The sequence below is a fragment of the Plectropomus leopardus genome, chromosome 12 (genome assembly GCF_026936395.1).
Source record: "Plectropomus leopardus strain MGB_pleo_1.0 chromosome 12, ASM2693639v1, whole genome shotgun sequence".
Taxonomy (NCBI): Eukaryota; Metazoa; Chordata; class Actinopteri; order Perciformes; family Serranidae; genus Plectropomus; species Plectropomus leopardus.
The window spans coordinates 36,142,385-36,160,000 of record NC_142187.1 but is presented as its reverse complement, the minus strand read 5'-3'; the positions used below and the strand labels follow the sequence as shown (position 1 = coordinate 36,160,000).

Here is a 17,616-nt window from a genome sequence, read left to right as displayed (position 1 = left end):
AGACTGGTTTACACCAAATCAGACCGGGTAAACCAGATCAGATCAGACCAGTTTTTATGGGTTTTATGGGCCGTTCTGACGTCTCTGGCTGCTTTTGTTAAAAGTAAACAATAAGACTTTTCCAGGACTTTTCCAGGACTCTGAGTCAGATTTCAAAGACCAAATATCCTCTGAATCGGACATCAATTCTTTTTCATCATTACATGCTTATATCAACAGCTTTTTAAATGTAGATTTTGTTTAAAAAATAATCTTCAGAGCCAAGTTAGAGCTGAACGTTCAAATATAACTTAGGGACTGTTGGTTATTTATGAGAGGGGAGGGGTGTAAAGAGGGGGAGGCATGTTAAATAATTTTTCCGCCCTGGGGAGAGACTGATGGTTCTGATTTGGCTTTAGGGGAGGGGTATATCATTTTGAACAGCTGGATTTTGATGTAATTTTACTGCCAAAAGAGTTTTTCTGTGAAATTAATTGAAATTTTTTTTTTTAAGTTTTGGCGACTTCCGAAGAAAAAATGTGGGGCACTTATTCTTTAAAATTTTTGGTGATTAAAAAAATGCATTTTTTCCCTGTGAAAAAAAGGGATTTTATTTCTTATTGTTTTTACTTTTTTTCTTTAATTTTTTGTGCAATTTTTGAAGAAAATATTTGATTTTTTAAAGAAAACTTGAATGGAATTTCACGATTTCACGAAACTGTTAAACTGGAAAAAAGCTTGGGTTTTTTCCCTGTTGCAGGGCATTTTTTTGGGAGGGTGTTTTCTTTCGTCGATGTGAGGGTCCGAGCACAGAGGGATGGTGCCTGCTGTAAAGCCCTCTGTCACAGACTGATTTGTGATGACGGCCTTTATCAATTAAACTAACCTGACTTGAAAATTTTGTGGGATTTTAAATTTCTGATGGTCCATGAACACATCATGTGTTATTAAACAGGTTTGTGAAACAAAATTCCAGGACTTTTCAAAACTTTCAGGGTACATTTAGTTTTCCTGGATGCGTGACCATCATGCATTGCTGTATGCAGGAAGCAGCGCTGCGTCTCTGCGTGCTGACGACATGGCGGCGGAGGCGGCGCCTCACCTCCAGCAGCAGCGGGTTGGTGTACTGCAGAGCCGCCATCTCCTGCTCGATCTCCGCCTGAGTTTTCTTCTTCCCGTCCGCTTTCTGCTCCACCTTTCGGTCCTTAGACAGGTCTCCACCAGGAGGCATCATGGGAACTTTGTTCTCCGCCCACGCCTGCAGAGACAAGACGATTCAGCCTCGTTTAACCCTTTAAACCTGCAGCCCAGCTTAACCCTTTAAACCTGCAGCCCATCTTAACCCTTTAAACCTGCAGCCCCGTTTAAGCCTTTAAACCTGCAGCCCAGCTTAACCCTTTAAACCTGCAGCCCCGTTTAACCCTTTAAACCTGCGGCCCCGTTTCAGCCTTTAAACCTGCAGCCCAGATTAACCCTTTAAACCTGCAGCCTCGTTTAACCCTTTAAACCTGCAGCCCATCTTAACCCTTTAAACCTGCAGCCCAGCTTAACCCTTTAAACCTGCAGCCCAGCTTAACCCTTTAAACCTGCAGCCCAGATTAACCCTTTAAACCTGCAGCCCAGATTAACCCTTTAAACCTGCAGCCCCATTTAACCCTTTAAACCTGCAGCCCCGTTTAACCCTTTAAACCTGCAGCCTCGTTTAACCCTTTAAACCTGCAGCCCAGATTAACCCTTTAAACCTGCAGCCCCGTTTAACCCTTTAAACCTGTAGCCCAGCTTAACCCTTTAAACCTGCAGCCCCGTTTAACCCTTTAAACCTGCAGCCCCATTTAACCCTTTAAACCTGCAGCCCCATTTAACCCTTTAAACCTGCAGCCCCGTTTAACCCTTTAAACCTGCAGCCCCATTTAACCCTTTAAACCTGCAGCCCCGTTTAACCCTTTAAACCTGTAGCCCACCTTAACCCTTTATACCTGCAGCCCTGTTTAACCCTTTAAACCTGTAGCCCACTTAACCCTTTAAACCTGCAGCCCCGCTTAAGCCTTTAAACCTGCAGCCCAGATTAACCCTTTAAACCTGCAGCCCCATTTAACCCTTTAAACCTGCAGCCCCATTTAACCCTTTAAACCTGCAGCCCCGTTTAAGCCTTTAAACCTGCAGCCCCGATTAACCCTTTAAACCTGCAGCCCCATTTAACCCTTTAAACCTGCAGCCCCGTTTAACCCTTTAAACCTGCAGCCTCGTTTAACCCTTTAAACCTGTAGCCCATCTTAACCCTTTATACCTGCAGCCCAGCTTAACCCTTTAAACCTGTAGCCCATCTTAACCCTTTATACCTGCAGCCCCGTTTAACCCTTTAAACCTGCAGCCTCGTTTAACCCTTTAAACCTGTAGCCCATCTTAACCCTTTATACATGCAGCCCAGCTTAACCCTTTAAACCTGTAGCCCATCTTAACCCTTTAAACCTGCAGCCCCATTTAACCCTTTAAACCTGCATCTCATCTTAACCCTTTAAACCTGCAGCCCCGTTTAAGCCTTTAAACCTGCAGCCCAGCTTAACCCTTTAAATCTGCGGCCCCGTTTAACCCTTTAAACCTGCGGCCCTGTTTAACCCTTTAAACCTGCAGCCCAGCTTAACCCTTTAAACCTGCAGCCCCGTTTAACCCTTTAAACCTGCAGCCCCGTTTAACCCTTTAAACCTGCAGCCCCGTTTAACCCTTTAAACCTGCGGCCCCGTTTAACCCTTTAAACCTGCGGCCCGTTTAACCCTTTAAACCTGTGGCCCCGTTTAACCCTTTAAACCCGCAGCCCTGTTTAAGCCTTTAAACCTGCAGCCCCGTTTAAGCCTTTAAACCTGCAGCCCCGTTTAAGCCTTTAAACCTGCAGCCCCGTTTAAGCCTTTAAACCTGCAGCCCCACTTCACAATGTTTCACAATGTTTAACCCTTTGAACTCTGAGCACATTAGTGAGATTTATTTCAGAAACACAGAGAAAAAAGATGTTGTTATTTATCTGTTTAGAATTTTTCTGAAATTAATTTGAAAGAAAAAAGCTGTGGAAAAACTGTATTTAAGGTAATGATTCCATATCTTCAATGACATTACAGAATTATTAGAATTTTGGTTTTTGTTGTTTTTTTTCAAGTCTTGCTTTATTTTAACTTTTTTTAAATTTTTTTTTTACTAATATTCAGGATAAAGTCATCTATTTCTTTTACTAATATCTTTTACCAATATCTTGTTAATTTCCCACTTTTTGAAAGAAATGAATCCAATTTGCTCAGGTTTCAAAGGGTTAATGTTCAGAGTGAAACACTTTCTAACAACCACCATTATGCTGAACGTCCAGGTGATGCTGTCGGCTGTTCACCTGTTGGAACTGTGCCGGGATCGGTTTGGCGTACGGGACTTTCTTCTGTGGGACCTTCTTGGTGTCTTTCCCCATGACCTCGTCCATGCCCCAGTCCAGACCCGGGATGGACATCTCCACCTCAGGAGCCGCCTCTTTACCTGCAGACAGACAAACAGTTTCACAGCAGAGTTACACGTGCCATTTAAAACCGAGTCTCACCCAAGTTACAGCCAAGTTACACGTGATAACCTTTGAAGTCCTACAACAGAAAAATGTACAGAAATTTCTTTACAAAATCACGCAGGAAGGTTTCGGTCAAAGGTGTGAGCAGGTCTGTGATGGCATCATGGAGGTATCGTCAGTCAAAGCCTCAAATATCAGGGGACCTCATATTGATCCCTGTGGGACACCTCTATCAATTACAGCATTTAGAGACAATAAAGTAATAACTTTGTTTCATGACTCTAAAAATGTTTATATACATTTCAGATTTTGCGGCAAAAAGGATAATTCTTCTAAAAGAAACAAATCAAATTAGGCCCAAATTACTTAAAATGAAAACAATTTAATTACTTTTTATCAGATTTAGCTTTTATCAAGAAACATAAAAAGAAAGAAATCAAATTAAGTCCAAATTGATTAAAAAAAACAAACAATTTCATTACTTTTTCATTTATTTTTTATGAAAGAAGTATTTAACTTAAAGCAACTAAATTTTTCAAAACAAAGAAGTCCAGAACTTAAAAGAACTTTCCATGACTAAGTGTTCAGTGCCTGGAAAATATTCTTCCTTCGTGTTGTTTGCTCATGATATTTTCTGTTTTTAATGGAACTGGATTAAAAAACTACCAGAATTTCTTAAATAATCTTTTCGTAATTTTTCCCTGCAGCCTGGAAACATGTAGACTGTGTTCCAGGATGTTCCAGGATGAGACTCACTGCTCTGCTCCTGCTCCATGGCGGCCTTCAGCTGCTCGGGGATGCCCATACCGGGGATGGAGGCCACGCTGTTCAGGTCCACGTCGTCTGAAACACAAACAGGACGATCAGCGGCGGTGATGAAACTCAAATCTCTGACTGCCATTCGTCCTCCTGCGACTCACCGTACTCCATGCCGTCCTCTGACATCCCCGGCAGCAGGTTCAGGTTGTAACGGTCTCTCATCTTGTCACCCGGTCGGTTCCTCGTCCAGAACTTACTGAAACATGAAAAACAACACAGTTAGGTTTGTTTGCAGAGTTTGGGACGGACAAATGAACACGAGTATATCCGCTAAAGGGTACGCAGGTATTTGTTAGAGTAAATGAGTATAATGTGGTTAAGGATGTATATGTATGTACTTTTTCCCCCTTTTTTCTTTCACAAAACCAATGAGGGAAGAAAAAAACATTAAACTACAGGAAAGAAAAGAAGTGTAAATTATGCTGCATCGCACAGACACTGTGATTCTACACGTGGAAAAAGATTCTGCTTTCATGAAGATGTGGCTGTAAAAACACAAACTAAAAAAAAACGAGCAAAGTTTAAAAACAGCTGCTTCCACCGTTTCACATCAGTCATACACTGACAGGATTATGTTGTAGTAATACTGTGTGTGTGTGTGTGTATATATATATATGCTGTACTGTATAAAACAGGTAAGTATGGGCGTACCTGGTGTGGTCGTTGGAGCCGGAGCAGAGGATGTGACCCAGCGGGTGCCAGGCCAGACTCCAGATCATCCCCTCATGAGCCATCTCCATCCCTCCAACCTCCTTCTCCACCCTGACAGACACCAACAGGAAACCAGTCAAACCAGCCACAAACCAGTACAGCAACGACACACGTCCGCCTCCACGTTTTCTTTTCTTTTTAGATGTTGGTTTGGTTGGAGTTTTATGAGTAAACATGTTGGCTTTTTTTAATTTTTGGCAAGTTGTCTTTGGCATTTTAAAATTAATGTTGAAAGAAATGACACACCTTTTTTTAAACAAATTTTTGACTAGTAAATTTTGTGAATTTTTTTTCTTTAAATTTTTTTGGACAATTTAAAAAATGTGTTTTTTTCTCTCAAAATGTTTGAAGAAAAATGTTGGTGACTAATAAAACTTGTAATTTTTAAAGACAGAAATTTGGTGACTATTTTTTCTTCAAATTTTTGGGCAACTTTTAAAGAATAAAATGTATTTTTGTGTCTTTTGTGTTGTTATGTTTTTTCTGGCAATTATAAAGACAAGAGTTCAGCGGTCCTTTGGAAATCTCCAGGAGGAGTCCTCGAGGCCCCTGAGGATGAATTGTGGATTTGGAGCGCTCAGCGCACGCAGACTTCCTGTGAACGCGCCCTCAGAGGCCGTCAGTTAGTCTGTACGTGTGCTGAAGTCTGAAGGTTTGGATTCGGCGCCCTGCGGGCCGGTAACAGCCGCAGCTGCGGCGCTGGCGTGTAACCGCTGACTGTGGGTCTGTCTAGTGTCTTTACCCCGTGTGCCAGAAGAGCAGAGAGCCATCAGAGCCGCCGCTGGCGAACAGACCCTCGTGGACGGGATGCCACGCCACGGCTGCAGACACAGAGCGGGAAACAGTCAGAGATCACCTGGGCGAAGACGACGACAGCGTCTCTGGAGCTCAGACTCACCTGTGGCCTCCTTCTTGTGTCCTCTGAACACCTGCAGCTCCTCCTTCAGGTTCCTGATGTCGAACAGTTTGCACAGGTGGTCGCGTGACGCCGTCAGCAGCCAGTTTCCGTTCAGGTTCCACTTCACCTCCATCACCGTGTTCTTATGGGCGTGACTGAAGAGAGACTCTCGTTAAAATCAAGTAAAATCAGCACGTTTACTTCGTAACGACACATTTTTATCCTTTAAAGCAATGTGAGGAACTTCTCCTTTAGGCCTCTTCTTATCATTTTGGACTTTAAATTATTTTTGCTGTCTTAATGAATATGGCATACATTTTGGCAAGGCTGTGTGATTTGGGGTTCACTTTAGGATTTTCAACCTCAGCTCTTACAGTAAGTCTATAAAACGCTGTCAAGTCAACAAATATTTTGTATTTATGATTAGGACAGAAGTTTTTTTTTTACACGATCATCTGCTAAAAACATGATACAAACTTCAGACTGTTTATTGTTTGTTGAACCAAAAAAAACTTTGTCATTTTTAAATAATTTTACTTTTTTCAATCAAATAAACTGTTAAACCAAAAAAACATGTTTTCATTTCTTTGAGGGTCACTGAAACTGATGATGATGATGATAATAACAACAATACTAACAACAACAACAACAACAATAACAACAACAACAACAACAATAATTAATTGTATAATACCACATAAAACTGATGTATTTTCAGAGTTATTGTAAAGTGAACATGTCAAAGTGTTGCAGCAATAAAAAGACAGAAACTAACAAACAGGAGGAGAATAAAAGCGCCATTCTGGGTCTCAGATCTGGTCTGGACTCTGATGGACTCACAGTGTGGCCAGACTCTGTCCCGTCTTCGGGTCCCAGAACTTGATCGGCTGCTGACTGTCCTTACTGCCCGAAACCACCAGACCTTTGGTGGGGTGCCAGTCCACACACTTCACATCTGCACCGTGACCTGCGCGCACACACACACACACACACACACACACACACACACACACACACACACACACACACACACACACACACAGAGACACACACACACAGAGACACACACACACATATATACAGACACAGAGAGACACACACACACACACACATACAGACACAGAGACACACACACACACACACACACACACACATACAGACACAGAGACACACACACACACACACACACACACACACACACAGACACACACACACACACACACACACACACATATATACAGACACACACATACAGACACAGACACACACACACATACAGACACAGAGACACACACACACACACACACATACATACAGACACAGAGACACACACACACACACATACATACATACATACATACATACAGACACAGACACAGACACACACACAGACACACACACACACACACACAGAGAGACACACACACACATATACAGACACAGAGACACACACACACACACACACATTACTCTCCGTCCTCCTGTGGTGAAGATTTTACTTCCTGGTCTGTATGTTAATGAGGGGGCGTGTCTCTGTGGTGTTTAAAGGGTTAATTCAGATCCACTAGAGTCAAACAATAACACAGACAGACGTCCTCTGGAGACAGACGTGGACCAGCAGCTCAGCAGGGAGAGTTTATAATTTAGACTTTGAGCTGCAGGAGTTTAAAAACATTATCATTTTTATTATTAACAAACAGACTTCATGGATTATGACTGATGTTGTGTTTACCTCCTCAGGTCTCTTTCCTCCTTCCTGTTGTGATAACTGTGTGTGTGTTGATGCATGTGTCCTAAATGTAGTCCAGATTGTGTATTTGAGTGTAATCAGTGAATTTGCAGCTCAGCTCCTACAATAAGTCTAAAATACACTGTGGAAACTAAATAGTTACATTCAGACTGTTCAGGTCCAAAAATGCTCCATTGAAACCCATTCAAACTGACATTTTTGATCCCACAGCCATCAGAGCAGAAAAACAGGACTTGTATTATTTCTGGGTGTCATTCTGGGCTTTTGACTCTGAATTTGTCATTTTGACTATTTTCCACCTGATGAGGTCATTTTGACCATATTTGGCATATGGAGGAAATACATGCTATTTCCACTAGGTGACCTGTCACAGTCAATGTAGCTGCTGATCACTGACATATCCCAGACTGTCAGCAGCTACACTCACACACTGACATATCCCAGACTGTCAGCAGCTACACTCACACACTGACATATCCCAGACTGTCAGCAGCTACACTCACACACTGACATATCCCAGACTGTCAGCAGCTACACTCACACACTGACATATCCCAGACTGTCAGCAGCTACACTCACACACTGACATATCCCAGACTGTCAGCAGCTACACTCACACACTGATATATCCCAGACTGTCAGCAGCTAAACTCACACACTGACATATCCCAGACTGTCAGCAGCTACACTCACACACTGACATATCCCAGACTGTCAGCAGCTACACTCACACACTGACATATCCCAGACTGTCAGCAGCTACACTCACACACTGAGGAGGAGACTCAGCATCACTCAGTATTTCATCTAAAAACATAGCAGCATCATGACAAAAACCTGGCATTCAAAGGGCTAAAATTTTGAAAATGCTTGAATATTTGATATTTATGATTAGGACTGATGTAGGTTAAAATATTAAGCCAATGAAATAATATCAATGTAAATTTTTTGTAGCGTGATTTTGAAAAGTGCATTTTGTACACAGAGCGGGTTAAAACTAGTCTTTTGTTTTAGTATTTTATTAATTAATTATTATTTTATCAATCATTTTTTAAAATTATTTTTTAAATGTTTAACTTTTAATTTAAAGGGTCGTCTCCAACATGTCATGTTTTCTGTATAAAACCACTTCGAGTTCATACGAGACATAAATGAGGGATGGCTTCAGTGTGACCTCAGGTTACCTCAATGTGACCTCAGGTGACCTCAGGTAAGGTAAAGGCAGACGTACCTCGGAGGATCCTCTCCTCGTGGCAGCGCAGGAAGTCCCAGATCCGAACGGTGCCGTCGTCGGAGCAGGTGGCAAATTTATTATCTGTTGGAGAAAAACTGGAGAACACAAGCAGAGCGTCACCATGGTGACAGAGACATGCGGACGGCTGACGGAGGTCATGTGACTCGGTCAAAAGCTCCGGCACAGACTGGTCCTGGTGTGAGTGTTTAAAAAAGCTGTTAAGGATCTCTCTCAGTCTCAATCTGATCAGATCGAATGTGACGTATTGATCCTTCGTAGGCTCTGACCTGCTGGATCCTGATCCTGCTTCCCACCATGCACTGCCAGCCAGCAGGGAACGTTCCCACAACAGTGACTAACGTTACCTACAGGTTACATTAATGTTTTAAAGAAAACTAATTAACGTTCAGAGAACGTTTTCAGAATGTTTATCATTTCACATAATGTTCCTGTGATCTGAAATGTTGACTGAGACAAAACACTGTTTTGGTGACGTTGAGGTGACAGATCAGAAAATGTTCTTATAAAACGTTGCCAGAATGTTACATGATAACAAAGGAAGAACGTTTTTAAAGCAACATTCAGAACATGTTATTGAGGACTGAGATTACACAACATTTTTAATGAAAATGTGAAGTCATTTGATATTTTAACAAAAAAAAATATTTTAAACATTTCTTGATGTTTATGGAGATCGTTAAATTTAAGAAGAACGTTCTGAGAACCTAAAGAAAACTTTGGGCTGAAACGTTATTAAAACACTGCACTGCTTTGTTCTCAGACGGTTTTTGGCTGTAAACCTGCCGGCTGTCGCTGCGGTTCAGACACAAACTGAGTGTCGTTGTGTGACGGAGAGAATCAGAGGCCAGACGACCGTAATCGCCCACCGATCGACAATCTGCTGCCAGCCTTCATTCAGTCTCATTATTCTGCGTTCAGTGTCGGCCGACGCCAAAATCCCAAACAAAAATTAACAGTCATATGATAACAATTATAATGATAATTTGTTTTCATAAAAGCTAGGGGGGAATAATTACCAAAATTATATATTTAACATTACGTCGCCAAATTATTACATTTTTTTTAAAACACTTTTCCAGTGCAGTTCTTTGTTATCATTTTCTTGTTCAGCTATTTTTTTTCTTCTTTGTAATAATTTCTTGCTCATTTTTGGGTCATTTCATATTCTGTCACTTTTAATTATCATTTTTGCTATTTTTTGGGTGATGTCTCGCTAAGTTACTCCGTTTACTTTCTTTTTTGGGGGGAGGGAATATCTTCAGGTTATTTTATTTTACCCAAAACTATATATATATATATATATATATATATATATATATATATATATATATATATATATATATATATATATATATATATATATATATATAGCACTTTTTATATTTTTTGTTTGCTTTTGTTGATACTTTTTTTTGCATATTTTCGGGTGGTTTTCTTGTGATCCTTTTACTCATTTTTTGGGTCATGTCGTTGGATGTTTGTTGCCTTCTCCCCATTTTTCTGAGAGAAATCAAGTGACTTTGTGCATGTTTGAAAGGGTTAATGCTTCAGGGCCCCCCCATCATCACGCCACCTGCTGACCGTCGTCCTGATTCTGACAGAAACAGCCACATCAACACCCCTCAGGCTGCTGATCAATAATCTGTGCATCAATAATCAGCAGACCTCTGAGGCCTCAAACCGCCATACAATAATCCCACAATGCATCGCTCCACAGACCTCTGATAACCTCAGTGAGTCTCCGTCTGTCTCCACCTGCTGGATCGACGCTGTAACTGCAGTAAAACACAACGTGCACCACCCTGAACATTTTACTGAATATGACCCGCAGAAAACATCCGAGACCCGTATCATCATCAGCTTTTCTAATGCTGCGATCAGACGCCTTTCAGAGGCTGTTTAACCCTTTGAAACCTGAGCACGGGGAAAAAAAGGCTGCAACCAACCTGAAAATAAATGCCACACTAACTGCAAGAAATGAGTAAAAATAAATAAATTTAATAAAAATGCATAAGTAAAATAAAGAAAAGAGAGAATAATTTCCCAAAACACTATATCATAATTATAATCTATATTAAAAATTAAGTAACCAAAAAAGAAACATTTTTTGGGGGGGGGTCGGCACTTTTTAGGTCATTTTCTTTAGTTTTTTATTTTCATTTTCTTGTGACCTTTTCCTCATTTGTTGCTGATTTTTGGGCCTTGTCTTGCTCAGTTACACGTTGCCTTCTCCCGTGATTTTTAAAGAATTCAAGCAAATTTGCACAGGTTTAAAGGGTTAAACATCCACCATCCTAAAAGCTTCAACCGTACTTCGAGACACAGAAATTAAACTGGAATCGCCGCCTCAATCTCACGAGGAGCCGCGACAAAGACGACACGTCAATGCTTCTGCAAAAAGCTGCAGACTGTGAAACACGGACGCTTCACAGAGAAGATCTCTGCTCAGTCACGTGACAGTGACCTTTGACCTTTTGGATATACTACTGTGGTGTTGTTAGACCGGGGCGTCCAGAGTTTCAGTTCAGCCCCGACTCTTTGAGACATAGCCCAGAATCTAAATATGTAGCTGAATGTATGTTTCAGACATCAGAAGAGACAAAATATTAGTACAAAGCTTCGGATCACCAGAAAAAAAAAAAGCCAAAGATTGTAAAGCAGACACAAAAAGTAAAGTACATAAAAGCTGTCAGACATTAGTGGAAAATCAAACTCAAACTACAGAAACTTAAAGTTGGACGCCTCTCCTCAAATTAAAAAACATTTGTCCAACACACGCTGTATTCAAGGACTGTCGGAAATTTGAAAATCCAACAATTATTTCTGGTTTTACAGTTTCTGGCTCATAAACAGACAAATTTTGCTTAAAAATCACCCAACACTTTTTTGAAGAAAAAAGGAAATCACCATTTTTTTGTCTTTCAAACCTGCCAAAAAATTAAAAGAAAAACTGCATTAAATTTTTTAAAAAGTCCCCCAAATGTTTATTTATTTTTTTAAATTTAACATAAAGGCTTTTTTTTTAAATCCTCAAACATTTTAAAGAAAAAAAAACCCCACAATATTTCTTCAAAATCTGCCAAAACTTAAAGACAAAAAAAGTCCACTGGGCCTGATCCAGCCGTGATGTTGGACGCCTCATTAAATTTCTAACAGTCCCTAATAACGATTAAAAAGGCTCATATCTGATCATCTGTGGTTCTGTCCAGACTTTCACTAAACACACTCGGATTCTGAGACGTTTCACTGTTTTTCAAACTGGAGACAAAATCTCTCGAGTGAAAGCAGCTGGAGACTTTTCTCTTTCTACTCAACCGAACAACCACAATTTTTAACAGCTGCATTTATCATTTTTCCATAAAGAGAAAAAAGTTTTTTTCAGAGCGAAGAAGCATCGAAACAGCTTTTCATTAAAGAGGACCCCCACACACACACACACACACACAGAGGTCCGGGCTGAGCCCCCAAATGTCCTAAAATCCTAAAAACGCCCCTGACGTTATTGTCTGATCCCATTAGACATGCGTGTGCACGTGATGATGTCATCAGTCTAGTCCGCTGGTCTGACCTGTCACGTCTCCGTCCCTGCACGAGTCCAAAGTCAGAGACGTCGAGTCCTACTGAAGTCCAACGTGTAGTCAGCTCAGGTGTCCTCACAGTCATGTGTGCTGCACGCAATGACATCACACCACGCATGATGACATCACAGCGAACAGGTGTTCAGGTCAGCTGACCGCACACACAAACTTCAGTCTACTGGACACGCAAGGACCAGAACCAACAACCTGTCATGATGTCATCTGTAGCCAGACGATGTCACAGCGATGTCATCAGGCGGGGCCACCACAGGTGTCTAATACCCTTTTTCCAAAACCGCTTTTGGCTGCAGTCAAACCACGACACGCCGATCTGTCCCTCCATTATCAGAGAAGACGCACTAAAGCCACACCCTCTCTGGGGTCGGGACAAAAGCCGATCGCCTCCGAGCAGGTAACGCCGACACCTCGCCGACCCCCGACCACACAGACTATACCGCCACACAGCGTTGAACCCCGGGGATATTTGGGATATTTCAGACATCGTCCCGGCCGAGTCTGGACCTCAGTCTGTCTCCCATCTGTCCTTCAGATCTCTGCGTTATTTTCAGGAGTCGTTCAATCACAGCTGACTCATATTGTGAAGAATCTACAGCACTGATACTCAACACACAGCCTACGAGCAAAACGAGGCCCCCAGAGGTCGCCAAAAACATCCTAAAATCAGAGAAATGTTCTCAAGTCCTGGAAACGTGTGTGGGGCCCCTGGCCCCGTGTCATTTTGTAAAGTGGCCCCCTGGCGCAGTAAGTTGAGTATCTCTGATCAATGAGAAGTGAAAAGTTTAATTTGCTGAATGAGCAGAACTTTGTTGGCAGTTTCTCTTCAAAAAAGAGAAACGTGTGAATGTGTTTGTCTGCTGCTGTGTGACGGAAACACTCAGCTAAGTACTCCAGTGGAGGATCAGCTCGCTGCGTTTAAACGCCATCGCTCAGGACAGGCCGCCATCAGCATTCCTGTTCAAGGCGGGAATATCACGCCGCTCTGTCGCCTCGCCGCTCTGTCGCCTCGCCGCTCTGTATAAAACAGCCGATCGCAGAGGGTGACAGAGTCAGGAACGGAGGTAGAAGCAGAACCATAACAAAGTCTAAAACATAAAGCCAGAGAGACACGACCACGGACAGGACGGTCTGAAGCCTGTCCCCCCACGGGACAGTTAAAAAGCAGCTACAATAATTTCTGCTTTTACAGTTTCTGGTGTCATTTCGGTGATTTTTTTGAGAAAACATGCCTTCCAAACCTGCATGTTTACAGGAAAAAACTACATATTTTTAAAGAAATAAAAAACTGTTAAGCCAAATTAATCAAATTACTATTTTTAAAGAAATTTGTTTTGTTAAGAGAAAAAAATGCCAAAATGTTTCTTTAAAAAAAAAAAAGAAAGAAAAAGTAAAGAATTAGGAGGAAATACACGCACGCACAAAATTCAAAAATAGTTTGGGTAAAAAAAGGTTTTCAAAAATGGTGAAAGCAGTGAGCTCCACTGATCAGTCGTCAAATTACAGGGACGATCAATGACTGTTATTGACAGGTGATGTCATTGTTATTGTTTACAAACAGCAGCTGACACGTATGTTAGATGTTTTGGCTGCGGGACGCCATGACCCCGTGTTTAATCACGCACTTGAGCACCATGACGCCGCCGTCATTTGGCTCTGTGTGAAAACGCAGTGGCGATATAAAGGAAGCCATAGCTCCGCCTCTGTGGAAAAGGGGCTAGAAACACACCTTCACACAGGTAGTCCTGTTGGAAGACGCAAATCGCTGTGGCGCTGGACTGAAAGGCCGAACCGAACCAGACGGCGAGTTTGGAAAAAGGGTAAACGGCTCCGTCTGCGCCCGACAGACGAGACTGTTCAACAGGTGGGGAGGCTCTAATGACAGACACTCTCCAGGTGCATCGTGGGAGATGTAGGGTGCAGAGCGTCTGGACTACGAGTCAGGTCTGTAATCAGTCTCAGGTGAGTCCCAGGTTACCAGGTAACAGCAGAGGGGGCGGGGCTGTGTTTAAGGTGCAGGTGTTGAACTGAAAGCTTTATTTGAACATCTACAGCCGCCTGTTGGATGAGGTTCAGACCAGCAGTGTGAGCTTCTCTTTATTGACCTGATTTGAAAACTTTATTGATCCCTGTTTGATCTTTATTATGATTAGTCCCAGCGGGCCTGCCCAGACCAGGTGGAGGTAAACGGTTGATGACTTTATTGAGCAGAACAGAGATAAACAGCTCAGCAGCCACATCAGGAACAACATCAACAACAGATCACTGCAGTGTTGCAACAGCACACACTTACATCTGTCAGGAATCAACCACAACAACAACAACAAGTGGCGGGAGGCGAGCCGGCGCCCCCGCCCGGCCGCAGCGTGGCGCCGCGCCGCTGACAGTAAGACTACAGAAAATGGTAGATTGGGTATAAACCTGGCTTCTCTAATGGCCTCCTTGTGAGCCTGGAACATCTTGACGTTGTTCATGTTGGACTGCCAGTACTTGACGTAGCCGCCGTGGTCCGCCGTCAGCATCCACATGTCATTATGAGACCAGGTCATGGCTCGAACCGGACTGTCGTGGGCCTGCAGAGGACAGGGGACAGGGGACATCAGGACGACTCATAAGGAGACAAGCTTCAGACTGCAGACAGATGTTGTGTTCTGCTGCTGGTTAACTATTATTGTTTTTATATTATATCAAAAAGTCAGCAGTTTTTTTGCTTTTTTTTGCTAAGTTTGGAATTATTTTTTTTTATGAAAAGAAAATGTGTTTTTTTTCTCCAATTGTTTTTCTAAAAAGAAGGTTTGACATAAAAATGTGAAGTTTTTTAGGGCAATTTTTAAAGAAAAAAGGGTGAATTTCTTTTCCCTTTAGGTGATTTTTGAAGAAAAGATGCATGAAATTTCAATATTTATCAGCAGGAAACTGTAAAAACAGAATTAACTGCTGGATTTTCACATTTCTGTCGGTACAGGTGGATGTTTACCTGCAGAATGGTCTCAAAGTTGAAGGTGAGTCCGTTCCACAGGGTGAACTCTCCACTGGAGGCTCCGGTGACCAGCCGGCGGCCTTCAGGAGTCCACTGGAGACAAACAGGAAGTCCAGAAAACCACAGTCTGTCTCACCGCGTCCTCTCAGACATATATATCAACATCAGTGTCTCCAAAATATCCCCCAAATTTACTTTTCAAAACAAAAGTTGACATGTTTCACAATAAAAGCAGTCGTACGGTCTTACCCTGATCACAAACACAGGACACTTGACTTTGTTGGTGGAGGTTCGGACGAACTTTGTGGTGACGGCGTTCATCGGGTTGTTCAACATGCCCAACGGAGGAACCAGCTGACACACAGACACACACACACACACACACAGTAAGTTCATGTCATCATGAGCTAAATGTTGATGACTCATGATGTCATCATGATGGTCAGTGTGGGAGGAGTCAGGACTCACATCGTTGTAACATCCTGCGTCGGGCTGCACGGCTCTGAAGTCTCGGTGGTCTCGCTGCCACAGACGATTCTGCAAACACAAACAGACAGATTAACCTTGTCCTGCTCTACTGGTCCCAGCTGGATCCTTTAACTGGACTCCTGTCCTTGTCCCTTGAACAGGGATGATACCAATTATAATCAATATATATATGTATATATAAACAATTAATCAGTCATAAAAGATGTGAAATTAAATTGATTAACCAATATTTAATGCTGTCAAAATATTTGCAACATGCTGCTGTAAGCTGATGATAAAACAAATTTGGTATTGTTTGAAATAAGCAAAATTCTTATTTTTTTAAATAACAAGTACTCAATTATTCATCAATAATTTACTAATTCATCAATTAAGGAAAGTTACACTTTACAAACTGCTCCTGAATAATAAGCACCAAAGAAATTCCAACCAGGAGAAGATTCAGCTGGTTTTAGTCTGCAATCTTTACTGTTAGGCGCCACTAGAGCTGACACACTGGAGCATTAAGAGTTAAACTACCTGATGTGTCTGTGAACACAACATACACATATCACCTTTATCAATAATAATAATAATAATAATAATAATAATAATAATAATAATAATAATAATAATAACTTTTTGGAAACTTTGGTTATTATTGTTATACATGTATATTTTTGTGCCTTTTTCCTCTGAATGGCGAGCTGGGAGGTAAATGCAGCGTTAGTGAGTGCTTTCTAGAAAGTGGTACTACCATTGAAAAGGTACTCAGTAGTGTTAAAAATGGACATGAAAAAATATGAGTGATAAGTACGTGAATTTATTATGAACTTCTCCTCTGTATCATATGTTGATTGTGTTGTCTTTATGTTGAATACAGGAAAAGTAAAATAACAAAATAATAACGGGGATTTTGCTGAATCTTGTCAAACACGCGTTGAGCAGGTGTGACAGGTGAGCTGCTGTGTGTTCAGGTGTGTTTACCTCCAGGTATCTGATGACAGACGGGTTGTAGTCGATAGTTTTGCGGTTGACGGCCTTCCTCATGCGCTTCCCGTCGAAGGTGAGCTGCTGCATGGCCTGCTGTTGGGCGAAGTCCGGCCTCTTGTAGAACACCTGCCGTGGCGCCTGGTGCTGGAAGCGCGGCATGTGGAAGAACCGCTGCGGCGAGCCAATGTCCGTCGCCATGGTGACTCGCTATACCTGCAGGGACGGGAGACAGGGGGTCAGACTGCTTCCTGTGCAGATACAGAGATAACACAAACAGCAGGTGAAGAGGTCGCGTGTGTCACTGCTGATGGAGGGAAGTTCACCACGGTTCATTTACACAAAGGTAAGTTTTCATTCAAAGCTGGCTGAAAAATGTGAAGTGTCTCTTTAAATGGGTTAAATGTTTTTCATGTGAAAGGTTTCATTAAAGGTTGTTTCATAAACGTGTCTCTTTGAATTTGTGCTCATGATGTGTAAGGACTGGATGCCTTTAAAACAATTCAGTTATTTTCATAAGGAAGAAAAGGTAAAAGAACAAAAGGGGCATAAATAAATAAAAAACAACAAAACATCAGTTTCAAACCAGAATTTCAGACTCAGCATCAGCCGATAAATAAATGTTGCATCAACTC

At 41.9% G+C, this 17,616-nt stretch overlaps 1 protein-coding gene across 1 annotated transcript in view; it reads right to left on the bottom strand.

Moving 5' to 3' along the window:
- The window catches only part of wdr33 (WD repeat domain 33), a 28,935-nt gene that overhangs the window by 8,070 nt on the left and 3,249 nt on the right, over positions 1-17,616 (bottom strand). The window contains exons 2-15 of the mRNA XM_088086027.1: positions 16,979-17,197; positions 15,992-16,060; positions 15,773-15,877; positions 15,521-15,616; positions 14,965-15,116; positions 8,927-9,024; positions 6,786-6,912; positions 5,946-6,100; positions 5,790-5,868; positions 4,988-5,098; positions 4,438-4,532; positions 4,274-4,360; positions 3,353-3,492; positions 1,082-1,237 (exon numbers count right to left, since the gene is read on the bottom strand). Of these exons, the coding sequence (XP_087942153.1) occupies positions 1,082-1,237; positions 3,353-3,492; positions 4,274-4,360; positions 4,438-4,532; positions 4,988-5,098; positions 5,790-5,868; positions 5,946-6,100; positions 6,786-6,912; positions 8,927-9,024; positions 14,965-15,116; positions 15,521-15,616; positions 15,773-15,877; positions 15,992-16,060; positions 16,979-17,182 (1,674 nt within the window). The 5' untranslated portion in view covers positions 17,183-17,197. The remainder of the gene's footprint in view (positions 1-1,081; positions 1,238-3,352; positions 3,493-4,273; positions 4,361-4,437; positions 4,533-4,987; positions 5,099-5,789; positions 5,869-5,945; positions 6,101-6,785; positions 6,913-8,926; positions 9,025-14,964; positions 15,117-15,520; positions 15,617-15,772; positions 15,878-15,991; positions 16,061-16,978; positions 17,198-17,616) is intronic.